The 24,663-nt window shown below is 38.1% G+C and overlaps 1 protein-coding gene across 1 annotated transcript in view; it reads left to right on the top strand.

Annotated features, from left to right (window-relative positions):
- The window catches only part of Dpp10 (dipeptidyl peptidase like 10), a 557,899-nt gene that overhangs the window by 257,778 nt on the left and 275,458 nt on the right, over positions 1 to 24,663 (top strand). Inside the window, exon 5 of the mRNA XM_045149057.1 lies at positions 19,136 to 19,210. Within this exon, the coding sequence (XP_045004992.1) occupies positions 19,136 to 19,210 (75 nt within the window). The remainder of the gene's footprint in view (positions 1 to 19,135; positions 19,211 to 24,663) is intronic.

The raw sequence follows: 24,663 nt of genomic DNA on the forward strand, positions 1-24,663 counted from the left end.
TTTATCATTTTCAGGAGATACTTTTAATTGAATTATTGAGATTTTTTTAATCGGGTAAAACAACATCATTTATTTGGTGGTTGACAATTTTTGTTTTTGTTGTTGTTAATCAGGAAGCAGCTGTTCTTCCTGAATGGACAGGTCTAGGCTGTAGCCAGCTCACTTGCACTCATGGCTATACTATAAGCAGTACCTTTAGTGAAGGCACAACTCCTTCTCTATAATAGTTGCCACTTCTGCTTTGTGAGGCCTTCATATTTATTTTATTTTCATTATAAATTTCATTATCCAACTTGGAAGTACTTAAATACTTTCTATTTTTCATGATAAATGTAATCATTATATTTATTTAGATAATGTCCAACTTTTAATTTCAAATATGGATCAAGCCTTTTATTCCAGATATATATTAAGGGAAAAATAATATATATTTTTCAGAAAAACTATTTTTTTTTTAATTAAGGATATATAGCCGGGCGTGGTGGTACATGTCTTTAATCTCAGCACTTGGGAGGCAGGAGTAGGAGTATTGCCGTAAGCTCAAGGCCACCCTGAGAATACATAGTGAATTCAAGCAGCCTGGGGCAGAGTGAGACCCTACCTTAATATAAACAGAATATAAATATATATAAATATACAGCATATATACTATAGGTAAAATATATATTATAGCCATATATATATATATATATTGTTTTTTTCAAGGTAGGGTCTTGCTCTAGCCCAGGATGACCTGGAATTCCCTCAGTATTCTCAGGATGGTCTTGAACTCGTGGAGATCCTCCTACTCCTGCCTCCTAAATGGTGGGATTAAAGGTGTGTGCCACCATGCCCAGCTAAGAAGAGAAATATTTAATCTATCACAAATACTAAATACTTCATTTTTTTATCCTAACAGTGCTTATATAAACATTAATTATGAAGGCTGGGATGTTAATGGATAAACATTTACTATAGAATCATGAGTTCTTCAGCTTGAATTCCCCAAAACCCATGTAAAAGCTGGACACCATAGCAGGCATTGGAAATCCCAGCCTCCAACAGTGAGATGGAAGGACAAAAAGGAGGACCTTCAGTGGCTGCTAGGGCCAGATAGGATGATCTATGCAGCAACAGACTACCCATGCCTAGTTAGACAGAGAACAAATGTGAGGGTCCTCCCCTGAAGTTGTTCTTCGACCTCCACACATGCAACATGACACACACACACCCACACACATACACATGCCTAATGCAGACACATAGACAAGTGTGTGTGTGTGTCTGTGTGTCTGTGTGTCTGTGTGTGTGTGTGTACTATATCACAAATACCATAGATGGCCTTTTTTCCCTGCATAGGATTTCCAGGTGCATGCTGCCACTTTTTCCAATTGGTGTTACATAGGGACTAGGGAATTGTAACCAGGCCTGCAGGCTTGCAAGAAAGCACATTTAACCACTGTTGCAGTCAGGTTCACATTCTTGGTAGAAATCACCCAACCAATAACAGCTTGTGGAAAAAAAGAGGTTTGTTTTGGCTTACAGGCTCAAGAGGAAGCTCCACGATAGCAGGGAAAAAAATGATAGCATGAACAGAGGGTGGACATCACCCACTGGCCCACATAAGGTGGACAACAGGAACAGGAGAGTTTGCCAAGCACTAGCAAAGGATAACTGGCTATAACACCCATAAGCTCGACCCCAACAATACACACCCTCCAGGGGGTGTTAATTCCCAAATTCCCATCAGCTGGAAACCTATCATTTAGAATACCTAAGTTTGTGGGGGACACCTGAATCAAACCACCCCAACCACTGATCCATATCTTCAGCCCAAAATAATAAATATATGAAATATATAAATAATAATATAATAAATATAATATATAAAAATAATATATAAATAAATATAAATAAACATTTACTTAAAATTATGGTATAAACTTCTCAAATATGTTCCCCTAGAAAAATGCAATAAAACTGCACAATGTCCAGTGCCTATTTTCATGAAGATTTTCATTTGGTTCTTTGGTGGCAGGAGGTGTACATCTGATAAGAGCTGGAAGATAGCAGGAGGCCAATAATTACAGTTGTTTTGGAATTTGGCTTCCTGGGAGGTCAGCACTCTGACATGCTTCTAGAACCCATCAGGCTATTTTGAGAAAGTCAAGGCTACATTTACATGCCCTTGAACATCTGATGGATACTTTTGTCTTTCATTTTATTTCTGAATAATTTTTATGATTAGTTTTCAGTCACCCAGAGCTAATTAAAACTTTTAAAAGCATGTGTCAATGGAAGTAATACAAAGTAATACAAATGAAGTATACAAAATATAAGTTTTTGAATTTCCTATACAGTTGGATAAAGAATATATTTCAAAATTATCAAAAATAAGTTTCAAATATCTTACTATAAAGATGAATATATAAGTTAAATGATAATTGTATTAATTAGATATGTATAATAATTCCACATTGTGTATACTAAAACATCACATTCTCTACCTTAAATATGTATATTTATGATTCATTACCTAAATGATGGGAATACCTGGGCATGATTTCTAACATCTTTGATGCCAATCAATACTCAAGTTCAGAAGCATGAGGATGTCATGAGTTCAAGATGACCCAGGGCTATACAGTGAGAATTTATTTCAAAAGAAACAAATATCAAAATTATTAGAGTTGGAGAAATGGCTTAGTAGTTAAGATGCTTGCCTGCAAAGCCAAAGGACCTAAGTTCGATTTCCCAGGACCCATACACTTAATCCAGATGCAAAAGGTAGCATATGTGTGTGGAGTTTGTTTGTATTGGCTGAAGGCCCTGGTGTGCTTATTTTGCCTCTCTCTTTCTCTTCCCATCTTTCTATCTCTTAAATACATACATAAATAATAAAGTAGTCAAAAAAATAAAAATAAAAGGAAATTTAAAATAAGCTTAAATATGTAATAAAACATGTGTTTCATATTAGATTATGGGGCTTATGCAAACAAATTTCATTTTCAGGAGACAGTAGATTGGAAGCAGATGGCATGATCCTGTCTCTCACTTTTGGTCTTCCAGAGTACTTTACCTGTGAGGCTCTGGGAGGTGGAATTATATATTGGCAGAACTACTGAAGTCTAGCACTGTGGAATACAGATTGTAATGGACACTTCAAAATAGAAACACTTCCGATACACATTTGGATCTGCCTGTGAAGCATGTGTGAGTGTTCATGGAGGCTCAGTGTGTGGCAGGTATCAGATGATTGTGGCCTGATGATCAGTTCCTCCTGGTCATGGACAGCCTTCTCCCTGTTTCCTCATGGCTGCTTCATCCAGACACTGATGCTCACGAGAGCACGAAGCTACTTCTAGCATTGTACTGAGACGAGTAAAAAAATGTCTTGACTTCTAATTTAGCGTTGTTTTTAACATACCTGAATGTGTCATCCAAATTCATTTTGTGTTGTCTGTGTGTTCATTTGTGTACTTGCACATGAACGTTAGTGTCTGTGTGCGTGCACACACGCATGTGGAGGCCAGAGGACTACCAGGCATGTCCTTTAGGAATGCCTTCTTTGAGTTGAGACAGGGTCTTTCTTTGGCCTGGAGTTCTCTGATTCAGCTAGACTGGCTGGCCAGCAAGCCCTAGGATCATTCTGTCTCCACCTCTGCAGCACTGGGATTATAATTTTTTTTTAATTTTTATTTATTTATTTCTTTATTTATTTTATTTATTGTGACAGACACAGAGAGAAAGACAGATAGAGGGAGAGAGAGAGAATGGGCACGCCAGGGCTTCCAGCCTTTGCAAACGAACTCCAGACGCGTGCGCCCACTTGTGCATCTGGCTGACGTGGGACCTGGGGAACTGAGCCTCGAACCAGGGTCCTTAGGCTTCACAGGCAAGCGCTTAACCGCTAAGCCATCTCTCCAGCCCAGCACTGGGATTATAGACACATGCTTTCTCAGCCATCTTTAAAAAAAGAAAAGATAACAATATATTTCTCAAAATCATACTTAGCTCTTCCACTTTCACAGCCAGAACTTTACTGACTGAGATATCTCCTGAGCCCTCAAGATCACTAGAAATGAAATATATGAGGGGAAAAATTAAAAAGAAAGAACCATAAGGCCATAGGAAATAGCTGCAACCCCACTGAGGAGGGTCCCCAATGGGATGGGGGCAGGGATGAGGGAAAAGAGGATACCAACACATGGTGTATCCATACGAAATATATTGTTAAAATAATGATTAAAAATAAATAAATAAATAATATTCTTTCCTTTAAAACTTTGTAGAGATTTTGTGAATACTTCTGTGTCTATCTGATTGCTGAGATGATTGGCATATTAGCATGTTTCTTAGGTTCTTGATATTTATCACATAATACCCATGATCCTGGGAATGGTCAATGAGGCAGGCTTGTCAAAACTACAATAACAAACATGTACGAAACTGATAATGCAAGTGTAGCGGTTCTTCCAAGGTTGCTGGACAAAACATCTGACCAGCAGCAGTTTAGGAAAGAAAAAGGTTTATTCTGAATTTTCAGTCTTGAGGAGAGGTTTCATCATGAGGTGAAAGCATGGCAAGAACAGATGGTCACCTCACAGCACCACATATCAGCTGTCAGGAAGCAGCAAGAGTGAGCTAGCCAGCACTGGCAAAGGGGCTGAATCATAAAATCCCAAAGATGCTCCCCAGTAACTCATCTCCTTCAGCAAAATTCAACCTCCAAAACTCCATCAGCTGGGGATCAAGTATAGAGCTTAATCCTAAACACATGTTTCCAATGTGGAACATTTTACATCCAAACCATTTCAGCAACAAAACATTAGTGGGTGTTATGTCCTTGTAGATAACAGCGTGGGTTGAGGCTTAGAGAGATATTAGGCACTTGCTACGTTATACTATTATGCCAGTATTTCAAGATCATGTATAAAGATTGCAATTTCATAGATATATTGCCAATGGAGGGCATATGTACTTACAAGGGCTGTGTGCAGTGGTATAAGATTAACCTGGTGTGATAATGAAAGGAAACATTAATAAAAAATGACAGCTAATCTTTTAAACTAATTGGCTCAGAAAATTATCTTTATGGTCTTGGGGTTCAGGCAAAAGATTAACTTTGATTGATACCTGCATTTTCCTACATGACACATTATTTAATGTTTCAGTCTCTCTCTCTCTCTCTCTCATTTCTACTCCCACTATCTCACTAGTTTCTTGCTGTGTAGCCCAGGCTGGTCTAGAACTGCCGGTCCCGCTGCGCTCAGCCTTGTGGATGTTTAAATTGCAAGGCGGAAGCAAAATGCTTGAATCAGGATCTTATATATTTCTCTTTACCACTCAAAATTTTGTTACATATTCATGTCCATTTACACTAAGCTGTAATTCACTTATTTTTGTAATAGTGTTTTTTTTTTTTTTTATTTTTGTAATAGTGGTTTGGGAAATTTAGCACAAGCCTGTACATGCTAAGCAAAGGATACTTCATTTGCTTACATGTGATTTGCCATTATTTTATATGCTATTATAGATTTATTATTTAATTCACACTCAATTATAACTGGACTAATTCCATCATGGACACTATGTCAAGAGACAAAAACTTTTTTTTTCAGCCTGTTGTTTCTTATTCTATGAATGATATTATAGTCAAGATTGAGCGAAGCTTTTAGCCAGAAGAAAAATTGATCAGTTGTCAAAGAGATTTATCCTTTGAAGTGATATTATTTCCCTGGTTTTTGTCTCACTAAAACAATTTTTTTCAAGCTAAAAGTTTTAATTTCTTTTAGCAAATAGATATCCCTGTCCATCCATTTTGTTTTTTAAGTGTAACATCAGGTGCATTGTATAAGACCATACTGAAACAACTGATCCAGGAATTGTGTTGTCTTTTTTTTTTTTTAACACTTGCACAGCTTTTCTTTACTTGTGTCTGCTGTATTATTTAATGTTCTTGTGCTTGAATGTAATAGAACCATTTAGAATAAAAATATATTTGAAATATATTAAGCATTAAGATAATTTGAAGAGTCATTAGACCAGCACAAACTGAATTTCAAAGAAATAATTTACATAAATATGCAAGTCACAATATTACTGTCTTTCTTCAACCAAAGCTTTTCTAGTTTACTGGCATTTTCAAGTAGAGAAATATTGGCATATTTCTATTCAAAGTCACCTTGTTTGCCCCATTTAAACTATTAATAGAATTTGGCAACCATTAATTCTCACTTTCTGTTAAAAATAAGAATTGATGCTAACATTCTTGTGTATGACCTTTGATCTAAATCAGTGGAATGTTGTTGTGTCTGTTCATCACATTTATCGAACAATGGATATGTATGTGAAGTGTTCTATGCCAATTATAACAGTCTTAAAACTTGCCCAGTGTACCATGCAATGTTCAACATTGAGCTTTTCTCTAGTATATACCAGTATTGATACAATGTATTGTTCTAAGCAAGAAAGAGACTGTTATTTTTATACAGCACAGATGTTGTAGATATCACAAAAAAATATACAATTGAAGCGCTAACCTAAACAATAGAGTGGCATATGAAATAAATGATACGAGATTTGATTTTAAAATTCCTTTCATATAAACATATTAAGGAAACAAAGTGGGGATAATGAGGACTATGAAATCAAAATCTATTTATTTGATTCTTCTCTGTTTCTATTATTGGAAGTGAAAAAATGAAAAAAGGAAAGAAAAAAATCTCACCTTTAGCATCAACCATGACTTAGAATTTATTTGCCTTGTTTTCCACCTTTAGTTTTCTTTTGTCCTTCCTTACAAGGAGAATCACTCTCCGTCTTCTTCACAACTTTCTTTGGGTATAAGCCAGGAAAAACATGGTTCTTTAAATTGTGCTATAAAATGCCGATGCTTCTTTTTTCTGATTTCATGATTGAAAATTAATGTTTTATTTTTCTAGGACTAGAGATGAATTATCTAAACTTTTAAAATCAGTTATTAATAAACTAATAATGAGGTTTAGTACTAAATTAAATCATGTTCCAACTAAAGTAATCATAAAAAAACTATTGACCTGCATGGATTGCTTAGTGGTTAAGGCATTTGCCTACAAAGCCAAAGGACCCAGGTTTGTGTGTCCAGGTCCCACTTTGTCCAGATGTACAAGAGGGTGCATGCATCTGGAGTTCATTTGCAGTGGCTTGAGGCCCTGGCATGCCCATTTTCTCTCTGTCTCTCTCCCTTTTTCTGTCAAATATATATGTGTGTGTGTGTGTTTATATACATTATAGGTGCTTAGGGACCCTAGTGGAGTGGCAGTTATGGGAATGAAAGAAGGCCAGATGTTTCATGAAGTCACTCATTCATATTTTCAGTGTGCATGTTCATATGTATGGATATGGTGTGTGCATGTGAAGCTCTGAGGACATGTCTAATGTTGGTTCTCACTCTCCACATCATTGGAGGCAAGGTCTTTCAGTCTTCCATTTTCCAGGTTAGTGGGGCAGTGAAATTCCAGTGATTCTGCAGTCTCTGCTTCCTGTCTTACCATAGGTGTGGAAGGGTTACAGAAGTCTGCCATAGCTCCCAGCATTTATGTGGGGCATGAGGATGTACCTCAGGAACTAATGTTTTCTCTGCAATCACTTTGTCCCCTGGACAATCTTGCCAGCCCATGATGTATATTTAAATGTCATTTATCAATGAGTCTATTCATTCAAAAATAATTCTGTTGTAAAAATATTTTCAAGGGCTGGAGAGATGGCTTAGCGGTTAAGCGCTTGCCTGTGAAGCCTAAGGACCCCGGTTTGAGGCTCGGTTCCCCAGGTCCCACGTTAGCCAGATGCACAAGGGGGCGCACGCATCTGGAGTTCGTTTGCAGAGGCTGGAAGCCCTGGCGCGCCCATTCTCTCTCTCTCCCTCTACCTGTCTTTCTCTCTGTGTCTGTCGCTCTCAAATCAATAAATAAAAAATTTAAAAAAAAATATTTTCAAAATATTCACTTTGTTTTATTATCCTTAAATATTGTATTAAATTTACTTTACTTTCAATAATGTGTGTGTGTGTGTGTGTGTGTGTGTGTGTGTGTGTGTGTGTGTGTGCATGGTATTCTCTTTACAATCCCCTCCTATTACTTCTCTTCCCTCTGCCTGTCCCCTTTCCACTGAACCCCTTTTCATTCCCAACTGGTCCTTCTATTTTGATCCTAAGACATACATTCTTTTAAAAATATTTTAAATGTAGTTTTGTTTGAGACAGAAATAGAGGGAGACAGAGAAAGAAAAAGAGAGATAATGGGCATGCCACGGCCTCTACCTACTCTAAACAAGCTCCAGGTACATGTGCCACCTTGTGGATCTGGCTTACATGGGACCTTGAGAATTAAACCTGGGTCCTTAGGCTTCATAGGCATTTGCCTTAAGTTTTAAGCCAACTTCAGTCCAAGACATACATTCCTATAGTCACCATTCCCCAATTAATAAATACACACTCATCTTCGTATTGTTTTTGCTTTGTAAGTAAAGAAACTTATATATAATTTAAAACATTTATTTATTTATTTATGAGAAAGAGAGAGAAAATGGGTGCATCAGAGTCTTTTAGTGCTTCTAACTAACCCCACATGTGTAAGCCACTTTGTGCATCTGGCTTTATGGGAGGACTGGAGAATCGGGCCCAAGCAGGCAGGCTTTTCAAGCATGCAGTTTTAACCACTAAGCTGATTTCTTGACTCCTGATATACAAATTTTATGTATATATATATATATATATATATATATATATATATATATATATATACACACATACATACATACATACACACACAGATACATATATATGTGTATATATATATGTATATATATATATATATGTATATATGTTTGTTTGTTTGTTTTTGAGTTAAAGTCTTCCAGGCTGACTTGGAATTCACTATGGAGTCTCAAGATGGCCTATGGCCTAAAACTCATGGAGATCCTCCTGCCCCTGCCTCCCAAGTGCTGCGATTAAATGCCTGTTTTCTTTTTTTCTTAATAAAAAGGTGTGAGTGTATGTGTGTGTGTGTGTGTGTGTGCACACGCGTGTGTGTGTGTGTGTGTGTGCGCACACGCATGTGTGTGTGTGTGTGTGTGTGTGTGTGTGTGTGTGTGTGTGTGTGTTTGGATACGGGCATGTGTGTTGGTGTCAGAAGATTACCTTAGGTGTCATTTTTATTTTACCTTCCAGCCTTTTTGAGTTGGTTGAGATAGGAATGCTCACTGTTTGCTGCCTTGTAAAGCAGCCTGGATGCAGTACAGTTTCTGGGTATTCTCCTGGCTCTGCTTAGGGCCTTGCTGTAGGAATCATGCGATTACAAACATGTGCTAATGCATCAACTTTACCTGGGTTCTAGGCATCCAAACTCAGGTCTCCATGCTTGAACAGCAAGCACTTTTACCCACTGAATCATCTCTCTGGGTCTAGGGATATTTTTTAAACAACATATTTTGTATGAATATATCATGTGTTTGTATCCTCTGTTCCCTCATCCTTCACTCTATTCCACTGGGGACCCTCCTTTATGGAGTTACAGGTATTCCCCATGGAGTTGTGGGAACAGCAGTCAGTGTTGGGGCAGAGACAATGCCTCTGGGCATGATGTCTCAGCCTGTGGCTCTTACCGTGTTTCTGCCTCCTCTTCTGCAAAATTCCCTGAGCCATGGTGAGTGTGTTCTAAGTCTACTTCAGTAATGATCTTTTAGGAACCTCCGGATCTTTGCTTTGGTGATTGTTGAATATCCTTAGGGTCTGTCTCCTTCACCCTGGTACTGATTGTCAGGTTCACCATGGAAGCAGCACTCTTGCTCATCTCCCCAATTCCTCTGAGGTTTCAGCTGTGGCTTGGCTGAAATGAGAGAGGTAGTTTTTCTCCTCGGGTCTCCCTATCTCCTGAAAAAGACAAAGAGATTCATCAATGGAGAGTGAAGTCACCATAGATTAAATGGAATAAGCATTAGTAATTTAGGGAGAATTTGATGCATGTAGCCAAAGTCTAGTGAGAGCTTGACACTGGAGAGCAGAATCTTTGTCTCCATATGATTCTGATCTGGTTCCTAATTCCAGTATGGGTTTTCTTACACTGAGAAGATCTACTAGCCAATCAGAAAGCGATTGCTTTCCATCTTCTCTGGATGTTTTTCTGAGTAGCTTAGACCTCTGTTAGCTCATACTGCTGATGGCCACTTTCCCCCAGCAGCTCATATAGTGCTTTCCAGCATTAGTTGGGCTGTCTGGGGACTGGCTGTTTTCTGGATTCAAGCCAGGTCTCTCCATGCTCGTGTCAGAAGCATATGGTCCACCAACAGTGGATCCAAGATATTTTTATCACCAATTTAGTCCAGAAATTAGAGTAATTCTCATTCTGACTATAGAGTTCTTCTTATGACATTTCTGAATTCTAAGTTCACTGAGTCCTTCTGTCCAACTGTGTTAACTTGGTATCTATACCTTACTTCACTCATTCATTTCTTTCTCAGTCCCAAGTCATGGAAATACATATTTTATATTTCCTGCCACTTCCAACATTTGAGCTTATGTTTAATGATTTGTTGCCATGATCTTTACTATCTGACATCTCAGAACATCATCATTATCCTCTGTCTACCTCTACTTATTATGTTTCTGACAAAAGAGAATTATTGCAATAGAGCCCCTTAATAGGGATATTATAGTGGCAATAAAGGATGGAAATTGACATTCCAAACAATCTAGAAGAGAGATTACCAAGCAGTGGTCAATTGCTGGATGAATTGCATATGTAATAACACACATTTGAGGTCAGATGAGGTCAGATGAATTATGCTGAAAAGAAAAGGAACACTTAAAGGGGAAATTTGAATGAGAACTTAGAGAAACATCGTTTGAGTAAGCAGAAGGGAGAAGTGAAGTTGTCAGAGATGCTAGACCAGAATGTGCATAAAAAGAAAGTAAGGACTGGGGAGATGGCTCAGCAGTTAAAGGCCCTTGCTTGCAAAGCCTGATGGCTCGGGTTGGACTCCTCAGCACTCACATAAAGCCAGATGCACAAAGCGGCGCATGGATCTGGAGTTCATTTACAGTGACAGGATGTCCTGGTAACCCATCCCCCTATTTCTGCTTGAATATAAATGAAAATATTTTATTTCTTTTAATTTATTTATTTGAGAGTGACATAGAGAGAAAAGGAGGCAGAGAGAGAGGGAGAATGGGCACACCAGGGCTTCCAGTGACTGCAAACAAACTCCAGACTCATGCGCCACCTTGTGCATCAGGCTAATGTGGGTCCTGGGGAATCGAGCCTCGAACCGGGGTCCTTAGACTTCACAGGCAAGCGCTTAACCACTAAGACATCTCTCCAGCCCACATTTATGTTTTTAACTTCATGACAAGTTGTCATTCATATATATATGTGCATATATATATATATATATATTTTTTTTTTTTTTCCACAAACTGATGGATCTTCATCCCTCAGCCTCTAGATTGCTGGTATTATAGGCAAGTACTATCATTCCTAACTTGATATTCCTCTGAATGTGCTTGTTTGCTTTAAAATATTTTCATTTAGTGCTGGAGAGATGGCTTAGCAGTTAAGTGCTTGCCTGTGAAGCCTAAGAACCCCAGTTTGAGGCTCAATTCCCTAGAACCCATGTTAACCAGATGCACAAGGGGGTGCATGCATCTCGGGTTCACTTGCAGTGGCTGGAGGCCCTGGTGTGACCATTCTCTCTCCCTCTCTCTCTTTCTATGTTACTTTAAATAAATAAATAAAAATAAACCAAAAATTAAAAAAAACATAAAGTTAATACTAAACAATTCTGAGAATATTTACAATGTCACTTATCCATCCTCTATCAAGACATTGGTTGGTTGAGTTTTGCTTCCTCTTTTCAAAGGGACGGTTCTGAGCTGAACATAGACCTTTATATAACTGATTAAAAATGAGCCTCTCAAATAATTGTCTTGCACACATACTTTGATGAACCAGTCCTAAACATTTATAATAAGATATCCTTCTAACCATGAGAAATATAAAATTGGTATAGGTAAAGCTTCCTTCACACTGTGGTTGTTTTTCTGCCTTCAACCTATATCTCAGGTAAGAATGATGCACATCCAGTCATACAAACTTAAAAGTTCTGAGTCCGTTTTTGATACTGTCTCCTTTCTCGGTCTTCCCATAACAGCCACCAAACCCGATTGTATTTGTCTCTGCCTCCCTCCTCCATGTCCTGTTCTTCTCATGCCCTTGCTTCATGCTCAGCTACATCACACTGTGGATCATCCCAAGAGCCTCCTATCACATACTGTGACCTCACGAAGGTCTCAGAGCCAATTCATTTCCTACCCATCTGCCAAAGTAAGATTCTAATTATGAATCTAATTGGACTGTTACATCTGTATTTACTTCTGTCATTCGTGAACATTCTTATCATCTCTGCCATAGTCATGTTGTCAACAATGCACACATTATTGTATGTGTTTGGGGATGGGGGATAAACCACAGTGTCAACTCCATCTTCCAGAAAACTTTTGAGTTTATTTTGAAGCAGAGTCTCACTGTAGTCCAGGCTGACGAGGAAATCACTCTGTAGCTCTAAGCTGGCCTCAAACTCATAGTGATCCTCCTGCCACAGCCTCCCATGTGCTGGGATTAAAGGGACATGTCACCATACCCAGCCTTTCAGGAATATTGTAAAGCTACTTAGACATTTTCTGAATGTTTTTGTTACAATGTAATACAGTGGAAATTATGATAATGATATCATCACTTTCACTAGTGTCAGGTATCTGGTAGTTAGGGGGATTCTACGATTAAGCCCTTACCACTGGTTTCTTCCCCCTTACTTATTCTTATGATCATTAGTACTTTTCCTCAAAGTAGCATAATGTAGTAACTCGAGAATAATATGCCCCTCTTGCCTATACTTGAAACAGCTGCATTGTAATTTTATAATTATGAATTTCTAAATTAACATTTTGAATCTAGAACTGTTGAAAAATTCAATAAAAAGTGATATTACATATTTTCTTAGAAGATGATGGTGCCTTTCAAACTTATATACATATCTACATTCTTGCTCTGAGCCCCCCCACCATCCTGGGAGGAATTTTGGTATTATAACCCTGCTCTGTAGTGGAAAACAAGAGATCCCTGCCCTGCTCAATGTGGTATGGAAAAATATCTAACTACTTTTACCCACTGCCCCCCTACTTTGTAAGACCATCAGTAACTACCATAGTATTACTTAATGGTGAATGTTAAATAAGTGAATGGTGCTGGGAAGACAGCTTAGTCTGTAAAGTGCTCACCTTCTAAGCCTTAGGACCTGATTTCAGATCCCCCAAATCCGTGTTAAAGCCAGGTATGGTGGCATGCATCTGTTATCCCAGTGCTGGGTAGACAGAAACAGAAAGATGCTTGGGGTCTACTGGCTAGCTAGTCTAGCTAAATCTCTGAGCTCTGGATTCAGTGACAAACTGTGTTTCCAAATTAAATGAGAGCTGGCTATGGTGGTGCACACTTTTAATCCCAACATTCAGAAGGCAGAGGTAGGAGAATTGCTGTCAGTTCAAGGCCAACCTGAGACTACATAGTGAATTCCAGATCAGCCTGGGCTAGAGTGAGACCCTACCTCAACCCCCCACCAAAATAAATAAATAAATAAATATATATATATATATATATATATATATATATATATATATATATATATATACACATATATATGAATTAAATTGAGAGACCAACTGAGGAAGGCACCCAAAATAGCCTGTAGATGAATTCATACATAAATGCACATGTACCCTCCCAAATGTGCGCCCAAACCACAAGCATATACATCCACATGACACGTGCACACAGTCGCATGCAAAGTTTGTTTTACAGAATGAGTTTGGTAGAACTAAGTGACAAGTACCAATGATGTTCCACAGACTGTTTCAAATCTGATGGAAACTCTATAAATGTTTCTTAACTTGATCAAATTTCTTGTCTTCCTTAATTGACTTAGTGAAGCATCTATATATTTTATTTTCCTGCATTTAATATGTACTACTTCTCCTTGATGGAAGTTTTCTAGAAGGTAGAAGTGACACATTTTACTGCCTCCTGGACTCTGTTTGGAGTCACATAGTCAATGGTATGCATTCTTGCTGAATCATGGTGATAGACATAATTTCACCATTCTTGAAAGCATTTTCTGTTCTTTAATTTCAATAGTAATTAAGTTGTTAAATGTGTAGGTATAATAAGAAACATTACTGGCAGCAATATACTTTCCTAAACAGTAATTTGAAGGATTATAAAATTGAGACTCTTCTATAACTATATTAATGCCTACCATTAGGTTCAATGTCAACCAGAGTATCTCTCCTGGCTGGTAGAAAGAAATCATTCTTAGGATCCAATAAATTATAGCATACTAAGAAAAAATAGTATGAGTCCTACAGATTCCTCTGACTAAGCTTCCATGGTGTGTATTTTACTAGAAAGTTGCCTTGCAGCACAGGTGACCTGCACACCATTCTAACTGCTGAGAAAGTTTGATAACTTGGGCCTCTGAGAAGATGTTTGGAAACCTTCCCAGTTCATGTGCAGTTTAAGCTGGAGGGAGCAGAGTGATAATTAATAAAGTGCCAGCCTGTATAATTGCAGGAACTGTAAAAGATACTAAAATGTTGTTACCAAAGGCACCAACCCACCTGTGAAAGCGTGAAGTTAATTTGTGTGAAGAACATCACAAGGGGGTGGATGGGGAAGAAGGAGGTGAGAACTTTTTCAAATAGTTCAGAATTTAGACAGAAGCTTTCTACCAAAAAAAAAAAAAAAAAAGAAAGGAAGAGAGGGCAAACAAAACAAAACAAAACAAAACAAAAACAAAAAAACACCTTCAGATAGTGAGATAGTACAAAACTTAGGAAAATTGCCCTTCCTGGATTCTCTTGTGATGTGTTTTTCTTTGACCATGAGAAAACTTAGAAATGATGATATTAGAGCTTTCTAGACCCTGTAGCCACAATTAATGACGCTGTCCTTGTAAGAGGATTTTAAATAATAATAGGTTTTATGATACTGTCTCCTTAGTCATTTCATACCAGAATAGGATATCTCCTATTACTGTTGTTGGGAGAAAGTGATGGGAATTAGGTATAAGATAGCCTTCATTTTATAGGTAGGTAATGTTACAGGCCCAAAGGGAATAAACAGATGTCAACATGTCCTAACAGAATCGTTGAACATGTGGATTTTATTATGAATTTTATATTACTAATGATAAGTCCAAAAGACATAACTGGGAACTAAAATTCAAACATCCTGATTCACTAAGATGTCAGCTGACCACCAGCCTCTCTTTTTGTTTTACTTCTTGGTTCTTCTGCCATCATGGGACTTTTTGGAAGGTCATTTTCCACCTAGAAGAACCCACAGTCCTTTGCCTAACTCATGTAGACTCCATGTCCATTTAAAGTAACCAACCTTGGGCTGGAGAGATGGCTTAGCAGTTAAGCGCTTGCCTGTGAAGCCTAAGGACCCCGGTTCAAGGCTCGGTTCCGCAGGTCCCACGTTAGCCAGATGCACAAGGGGGCTCACGCATCTGGAGTTCGTTTGCAGAGGCTGGAAGCCCTGGCGCGCCCATTCTCTCTCTCCCTCTATCTGTCTTTCTCTCTGTGTCTGTCGCTCTCAAATAAAAAAAAAAAAAAAAAAAAAAAAAATTAAAGTAACCAACCTAATCCACCCAGGGTCTGAGAAGTCCTGATTCAAGTCACCAGTGTGGTCACTCACTTGACAACCCTTTCAATGTGAGAACTTTCTACATTATTTTTTTTTTTCTAAAATGAAAGCTTGCTTTCTGAGCTTGCCATTCAAATCTCAGTACTTGCCATTCTTAATGGCACATAAGACATCAACTCAAGAAAACAGAAATTGGATGATGTTGAGTTCTCAAACCTAAACTAGATTTCCCATAGGCCAGTCTCATACCGTGATGACTGAGAAATATGGTAGAGCAATGATGATACCTGGTTCGTGAATTTCCCCAGGGACTATTGAGAACTCTTAATAATTATAATGATCTCAGGAATTTTCCTTCTATAGATGATTAATGACTGACTAGTGCTAATATAGTTATTCTTTCCATTAGTTTTCTTAATAAATATTTCATTTGTTTGCTTGCAGAAAGAGAGAGGAGGGGATGGGTATGCAAGGGCCTCTAGCCACCACAATCAAACTCCACAAACTTGTATCACCTTAGTGAATCAAAACTGGGTCATTAGGCTCTGCAGGCAAGCACCTTAACCACTGAGCCATATCTCCAGCCCATATTTATATTACTTTTGAAATACCTCTTTTGAAAATGCAAAGCAACATTTTGGCAGACTTTCCTGCTAGTAATCACCATGACATTTTCTGAAACATTGTATATGTAGATAGTACTCATAGCTTACCTTGGTGCAAAATTTCCAAGTCTCAGCATTGCCATTCGATGGCCTGTCACCCTAACCACTCTATTCCCTTTGTATATCTGACTCAGGGTTTCAAAGCTTATATCTCTCCCAGAACAATACTCAGAAAATATTAAATAAAAAAAATCAGCAATTTATTGTTTTAACATAGGTCCTGTTCTTTACTTCAACAAATTAAAAATGAAAATACTAAGTTTTCAAATTAAAATGTAGACCAGAACCAGAAGAACTGTTGTAGAGTCCTCTGTTGTGTCAATGTCAGAATTTGCTATATGATAGAAAATGTTTTCTGTAAATAATGAAAGATACTTTTTACTACTCAACAATTTAAAAGAGTTTGTGGATCTCTATGCCTAGGTATAGCTTTATTAACCCCTCATTCTTTCTGAATGTTGAATAACCTGTGATTTGTGTACCTGTATATAGTTTGCATGCATATGTGCTTGTCCATAGGTGGCTGGGCACATGTGCGTGGGTGTATGTGTCTAATGTTTGCATTTGTATGTGGAGTCCAGAAATCACCATCAGATTGAATATAGTTTTCCAGAGATGGGGTCGGGTAGCTTTGTTAGGCAGCTAGGGTGACTGGGCCCCTGAGAGTATCATTACAGAGATCAAAGTATGATCTGACTTCTTATCTCTTCCTAGATCTGTTTTTTTTTTTTTTTTTTAATAACCTGGGCTCCTCCCAGGAGGGCAGAATTTCCTAGGATTTAAAGCTAATCTGTTCAGCTCCCAGAACTTAGTGTCATGACTAGCTTCTTCCTGAGCTAGCCCCAGCCCAGACCAATCAGCTATCTTTCTTCTCTTGGCAGCCTGCTCATCACTCCTAGTGAGTTTCTACATAGGCTCTTCACCTCCCTCTGCCTTCCACCTGGCTGTAAGCTCTTTATATTTTCTTTTCTGTTCACACTATGGTTTTTCCAGGCTCATCATGTGTTCTCTAAGGCCACATAGGTGTGTTTGTTTTCCTTCCTTTGGTTCTCTACATATGTAAATAAATATAATAATTTAACAATTAGCCTTCCCAGTTTGGTTTGCCCAATTCAACCATGAACCCAGGGTTTGGAGGTCAAGAACTTTTATGAGCCCCAACACCAGTGTCTCTGACTAAACTCAGAGCTCATCTATTGGTTATACTTGCTAACCAGAAAATCCTGGAGTGTCTTCTGTCTCTACCACCCAACATTGGATTACGGGTGTGTGCTGCCATACCCAGCATTTTACATGTGTTTTGGACAAACAAACTCAGATTTTATGCTTGTGTGGCAAGTATTTTACCCACTGAGCCATTTGCTCAGCAGTAATCTGTACTTGCTATCCTATCCAATGTAGTTCGGGACCATGAGGTTAAAAGGAAGAAAGGTAAAGAAGGAATAAGTAACCCCAACTTCAACTTCAGCCTCTTCTGTTTTCCATAAAAAGCATCTTGTGAACACTGTCCTGAAATAAGTTGTCAAATTTATTTATATATGTATTTCTTAGCAAATACCACCCAGGTTCATTTCCCCAGTACCAAAGTAAAGCAAAATGCACAAGGTGGCTCATGCTTCTAGAGTTCTTTGGAGTGTCTAGATGCCCTGATGCACCCATTCTCTATCTCACTCTAAAATAAATTGATAAAATATCATACAGTCTATTTTTTTTAAGTTTATATTATTTATTTTTATTTACATATTATATTACATATTTTGGTTATATATCAATTCAATTTACCTGTCTCATTTTTGGAAATAAATTAGACAAATTCATCTGTTTCAAATATAATAAATATAATAATTTCTTCATATTTAATATATTTCTCTTTTCTTTGTATTTTAAATTACTTCTGGCACATGGACTGCTCAATTATTAACCTCTAAGCTCACAGTTTATCAGGTGCATCACAGTTACAGGAGTTGTCACCTGGCATCAAATATGTCAGCTATATATTTGTGTTTTAATCTGTTTTACTCTGAGAGTTTAAATGTGCCTTCTTTGAATATGAGTGTTCAACTGTTAAAACACAATAGATTAGACAGGAAATTGTGACACACAGAATGTTAAAATATTATTTCTTTCAAGTAATCAATTAATTGATTGATATGCATATGTGTGTGTGTTTGGGAACATAAGGGAAAATGAGACACGTGCCACTTTTTGTGTCTGAATTTATGTGACTGGAGAATTGAACTTAGGCTGGAAGTCTTTAAAAGCAAATATTTTTAATATCTGAGCATCTCCCTAGACCCAACATTTCTTTTGATTAGCACAGCAAGCAAAGATAAAAGTAATTTGAATACTTAAGAATTTCAATGATCTACGTCTCTTCCTCCTCCTCATTATTATTATTATTATTAATTTGTCTCAGACTGGCTTCAAGCTCACTACAAATCCTCCTGCTTCATCATCTAACTGCTGAGGCCTCACTAACCTCCCTTAATACTTTTTCTTAATGATACAAGATTAATTTATTTTTAAAAAAGCAGCATGTATAAAGATATACTGGCACTTCTTTTGTACTTGTTTACTATGATGCTTCAAACTTTATATAATCTTTATACATGCATATGTCTCTAAATGAGAATGTCCATTTCAAATTGTAATGATGAAAATTGTGACTTTAAAAATATCTCTATATCAAAACACAGGCTAATTCCTCTGTGATTCAATCTTTAAAATAATATTTCTCTCTTTTTTTTCTTTTTCTAGGTAACATTCAAAGCATCCAGACATTCAGTGTCACCTGACTTAATGTATGTCCTTCTGGCTTATGATGTCAAACAGGTAATGAAGAGAACTTTCTTGAGAAAGTGTTTCTTTGGTTTGCAAGAGTGACAGGCCATGGTGTTATTAGGAATGGCTGGGGCACACTAAGGGCTACTTACCACAAGAGGTGGTTGCAGCAGTTAGATTTGGCTAGCAACTCTTTGGAAAGCTTGCCTGCTCGGGTGCCAGTGGTGAATGTGGTGAATGTGTCAGAGTTTAGCAAATGCAATAAACATATGTGTAAATTTTTCTGAATGAGCTCACTACCTACCTGCACATTCTGGCTTTATGTGTATGTAGCAGAGAGAATTCTTTCTGGTTGTGTTCTGAGTTGCAGGACAGATTGGGAAAACCTTGCTTCAGCAGAGGTCATTAGGTACTGTGGCAGCATCGGAATATAAGCTGCATAGACCTAGACAGTTTTATAACTGGGGCCATCAAGAAATTGGCTCAGACCCAACAAAATTGTTCTAATTGCAATTGTCATTATTCCCTGTCAGTCTAGAAAACAAGTACAACATGCATATGACCATTGAAAATTTTGTACATAGATGTAATTTGCACAGTTAGGCAGCCAAGGAAGTGTTAAAAGGCAATACAGCATATTATTTTCTGTAGAGAACAAATGATTGGAAATCACTGGAGAAAGTTTTATGAGCTTTAAGACAGACAATAAAAATTTATGGACTTAATGCAGGAAGTCTCACAATGCATAGAAAGCCTTCAAGCACATGAAATTTCACAGCTCAAAGGACCTGCTATTTGATGGTGTTAGTCTTTTGGAATATACATCATCTGCTATGGATTTTAAAGTGTATACTCTTTGCTTAAGATAACATATGAAAAAGATGGAAAGATTTTAATGAAAGGCATATGTTCCTGTTATATACTGTGGCCTCCTTTCTTATATGGTATTGTGCTGTCTTCATTTGTAGGTTTTGCAAGTCATGTGTTGCATTAAAAAATCCTTGACCTTTATACATAAAAGCATTGGAAGATGTGAAGAAGTTACAATAAGTACATTATCTAAAGAATGTAAATTTGAATAGACTTCTATGTTGAACTGATAATTAACTTTTAAAATCAAATATCAAGCTGGGTGTGGTGGCACCTGCCTTTAATCCCAGCACTTGGGAGGCAGAGGTAGGAGGATCACTGTGAGATCAAGGCCACTCTGAGACTACAGAGAAAATTCCAGGTCAGCCTGAGCTAGAGCAAAACCCTACCTCAAAAACAAGACAAAATAGCTGGGAGTGGTGGTGCATGCCTTTAATCCCAGCACTTGGGAGGCAGAGGTAGGAGGATTGCCATGAGTTCGAGGCCACCCTGAGAGCCCATAGTGAATTCCAGGTCAGCCTGGGCTAGAGTGAGACCCTACCTCAAGAAACAAAAAACAAAAAAAACAAAACAAACAAACCATATATATATGTATATATATGTATATGTATATATATATATATATATATACATATACACACATATACATACACATATACATATACATACACATATATAATTTTTCATGATTCATTTTGTGTTTGAATAAAATATAAAGATATGGGTTAAATGAGGATGTTTCTATTTTATTGTAGGATTTTGTTTATTTGTTGTTGTTTTTCATTCCTCTGCTTTTGTCCTATATCCCTCCCACATTATTTTCTTTATATCTACAGATATCTAACTAATCCAGCATTACTAACTGAAAAGATCTCCTTTCATTCGTTCAACTGCTTTTACACTTTTTCTCATACATGGTTACTACATACAGAGTTCCAGATACCCTTTCATTAATCCAATGTCTATAGTTCTGGGATTAAATGTATGTGCTACCATGCAGCTCCTACACAGGATTTTTGAGGAGTGCTTTCATTTGAATTTAAAATGATCCCATAGGCTCATGTATTTAAACATATGGTTTCAAGCAGGTAGTTGATGCTGTGGGATAAGAGAGTGAGATGCTTCATGAGGTAGAGCCCTGCGGGAGAAAGTAGGTCACTGGGGGAGGGGCACACTAAGGGCTACTTACCACAAGAGGTGGTTGGAGCAGTTAGACTTGGCTAGCAACTCTTTGGAAAGCTTGCCTGCCTGGGTGCCAGTGGTGAATGTGGTGAATGTGTCAGGGTTTAGCAAATGCAATAAACATATGTGTAAATTTTTCTGAATGAGCTCACTACCTACCTACACATTCTGGTTTTATGTGTATGTGTTCAATCCCATTTCCTGCTGCTATCTATATTCCTGGGTGAAGTGTGAAGAGTGCCTATCATTCCTTCCCCACCATAATGGGCAGTTTTAAGATAAGCCAAAATAAACTCTTTTCTCCCTTTGATTTCTTTGCTCAGGTATTTCCTTATAGCAATGAGAAAGTAGTCAACACCAGATGGTGTGGTGGTCGTTGCGGGGAGGAACAGGAATATTCTGCGACATTGTTTGGGAGACATAAAACTAGAGAAAGAATCCTTAAATTGTAAACTAGAAGCATAATCCATGAAATGAAAAATCTATTGTGCTGTGAAAGAAAGAAAAACTTCACTATGATAATGAAAATTCAAGCTACGGTCTAAGGGAAAATATTTGCAATAACATTTTAACTAAGAGCTTATATTCTCAAAACAGAACAATAAAAAGCAACAAGGAAACTGCTCTACAATGTGAAAATAGACCCAGACCTGAAAAGACATTAAAAAAAAAATGCTATCCACCAGGCCAATCATCTCTAGCACTAGGTGAAAGCACATTAATACCATAATACATCACTGTTTACCCAACACAATGGCTGAAACTAAAAATAGTAATTATTATTGTGGTAGTTTGAATAGATGGCCCCCAATATATTCAGTTTGTAGTTTGCATCTACAGCCACCTGGCTGGAGGCCTATCACTGTGTAGATCTTTAGGTGTGGTGGTGGGTTTCAGATTTCAATCTAAAGATATGCAAAGTGCGCCTAGCTGGAGTTCCTGAAGTGTGCTATGTTATGTGGCTTTAGGCTTGTGATTTTCTCTCTCAGCTTGGACCTGTGAAGGCATGCCAGCTCCTTTGGCCATTATGGAACTTCCCCTGGATCTGTAGGCTTCAGTAAATATCCCTTCCTCCATAACTGTGCCTGGCCTGGAAGTTAATCTCAGCAAATTGAAGCTGTCTGCTACAGATCTTGGTACCAAGGAGTGGGCTGAGATGTACCTGACCATGTGGATGTTGATCTTTTGGAACCTTTGTTTTAGAGGAATAGGCATGGACTTTGTGCTTGCAACTGAAGATGCCTTCTGGAGTGGTAGGCCAAGTTTAATGGACTATTTTGATGAGAGTTTGAGAATGCTAAGTGCAGGCTATATTGAACTTCATGGCTTGGGTTATGAGCTTTCAAAGGGGAAGGAAAGACAACAGACGACTTTGTTGGAACTGGGCTACTGGCACAAGGGCTGGCTGTGTTCTGCTGCTGAGGCCCAGAAAGTTTGATCAAGGTTAAATTTGTTATGGACTGATGTGCTTGGCTAAAGATATTGGACTGAGAGATTTAAGATTTTAAGTTGGAAAACCTCAAGCAAGTTAAAATTACAGGCACTGAGACTGGTTTAAGATTAGTAAACCTGCTATAGTGAAATACATTAGCAATCTTAAGGAAAATGGTCCAACTGCTTTATATTAAAACAATGAAAACTATGCCTGAGAAAAGACTATCATAGAAATGCAAACTCTTTTGGAAAGAGTTGACTGGAGAAGGAACCTGCTTTTCAAGGTTAGGATTTATTTTGTCCCTGAATTAAGAATATGGGTATGTCTTGCACACCTGGTATTGGATTCAGAAGCATGAAAAATTCTAGGAGTGGTGGTGAATTGCCACAGATGCAGGAGCCACTGCTGACATGTGGCATGAGGCAGGGTCTGATGTCCTGATAGGCTGAAAGTTCCTTTGGAAGACGGACCTTGGTTTGCACAAAGGCCTGAAGATGTTTTGGATATACCAGGACTGTGCAAGGGCTACCATAGAGTGCCCTGTTGGCCTGGGATGGAAGTGTTACCTAGCTACTCTGCCCAGCTGGAGGGGCGGAATTGGAAAGTCTGGAGATTGGCAATCTCTAGTTATATTGAACTTGAACTGCAGAAGTTTGATGTTTGTTTGATGGGTGGTTGAATTTTCATTGTTTTAGTCTTTTTGCTATGCCTTATACCAGTTGAAAATGTTTACTCTGTACCTTTATATGTTGGAAATATTTAACTTGTTTGATTTAACAGGACTTACTATCTTAACTTGGTCAAGACTGTAGGGATGTGGGATGGTTATAAATCTATTGGGAGTCAAGAACGGAATGTGGTGGTTTGAATAGATGGCCCCAGTATATCCAGTTTGTTATTTGTTTGTAATTTGCATCTGCAGTCACCTGGCGGGAGGTAGTGTCACTGGGTGGATCTTAAAGTGTGGTGGTAGGTTTCAGATTTCAATCTAAAGATATGCAAAGTGTGCCTAGCTGGAGTTCCTGAAGTGTGCTGTGCTGTGTGGCTTTAGGCTTGTGCTTCTCTCTCTTTCTCTGCTTGGTCCTGTGAAGGCTGGCCAGCTTCTTCTGCCATTATGGACCTTCCCCTGGATATGTGGGCTTCAATAAATATCCCTTCCTCCATAACTGTGCCTGGTCTGGAAGTCCATCTCAGTGAACCAGAAGCTGTCTGCTACAATTTTCGTAAACACTACCCAAGTATAGAAAACTTACAGGAAAACTTGTATCATTCTGTCTTTGCTATTGATGGTATGTTTAAAAAAAAGGTTTTGAAACATGTTTGGGAATGTGTTTAAAAATCAAACATGAGGGGTGGAGAGATGGCTTAGCAGTGCAGTGCTTGCCTGTGAAGTCTAATGACCCCCGTGTGAGGCTTGATTTCCCAGGACCAACATTAGCCACATGCACAAGGGGGCACAAGCACCTGAAGTTTGTTTGCAGAGGCTGGAGGCCCTGGTGCACCTATTCTCTCTCTCTCTCTTTCTCTCTCTCTCTCCTCCTCTTTCTCTCACTGTGTGCTTCTCTCAAAGAAATAAAATAAAAATATCAAAACAAAAAAAAAAATCAAACATGAGCTAGTGCCAAACACTTCTTGTCTGACCTAGAAGAGCAATGCTTAGCCACTATTTTCAAGGAAATTGCTTAACTACGTTTGAAAAGTGAAAAGACATTGTGTTTTTTTCACATTTCAAGTAATATCATTAATGATTCGCCTGCAACACAGAAACTGAAGCTGCTATATCACCTTTTTTTTTTGATTATTTATTTATTTATTTTTGCTTGTCCTATGTGTGTGCATGATGTGTTCACACATGTTTTGTGTGTGCATAGGTGCCATCGTGTGAACATGGGGGCCGGAAAGCAGCTTTGAGTGTTGCTTCTCACTTTGCACCTTGTTTGAAGCAGGGTCTCTTGCTCACCACTGCACTGGCTGCACCTCTTGGATGACTATAAGACAGCTGGAATTACATACATGT

The sequence above is a fragment of the Jaculus jaculus genome, chromosome 5 (genome assembly GCF_020740685.1).
Source record: "Jaculus jaculus isolate mJacJac1 chromosome 5, mJacJac1.mat.Y.cur, whole genome shotgun sequence".
Lineage (NCBI taxonomy): Eukaryota > Metazoa > Chordata > Mammalia > Rodentia > Dipodidae > Jaculus > Jaculus jaculus.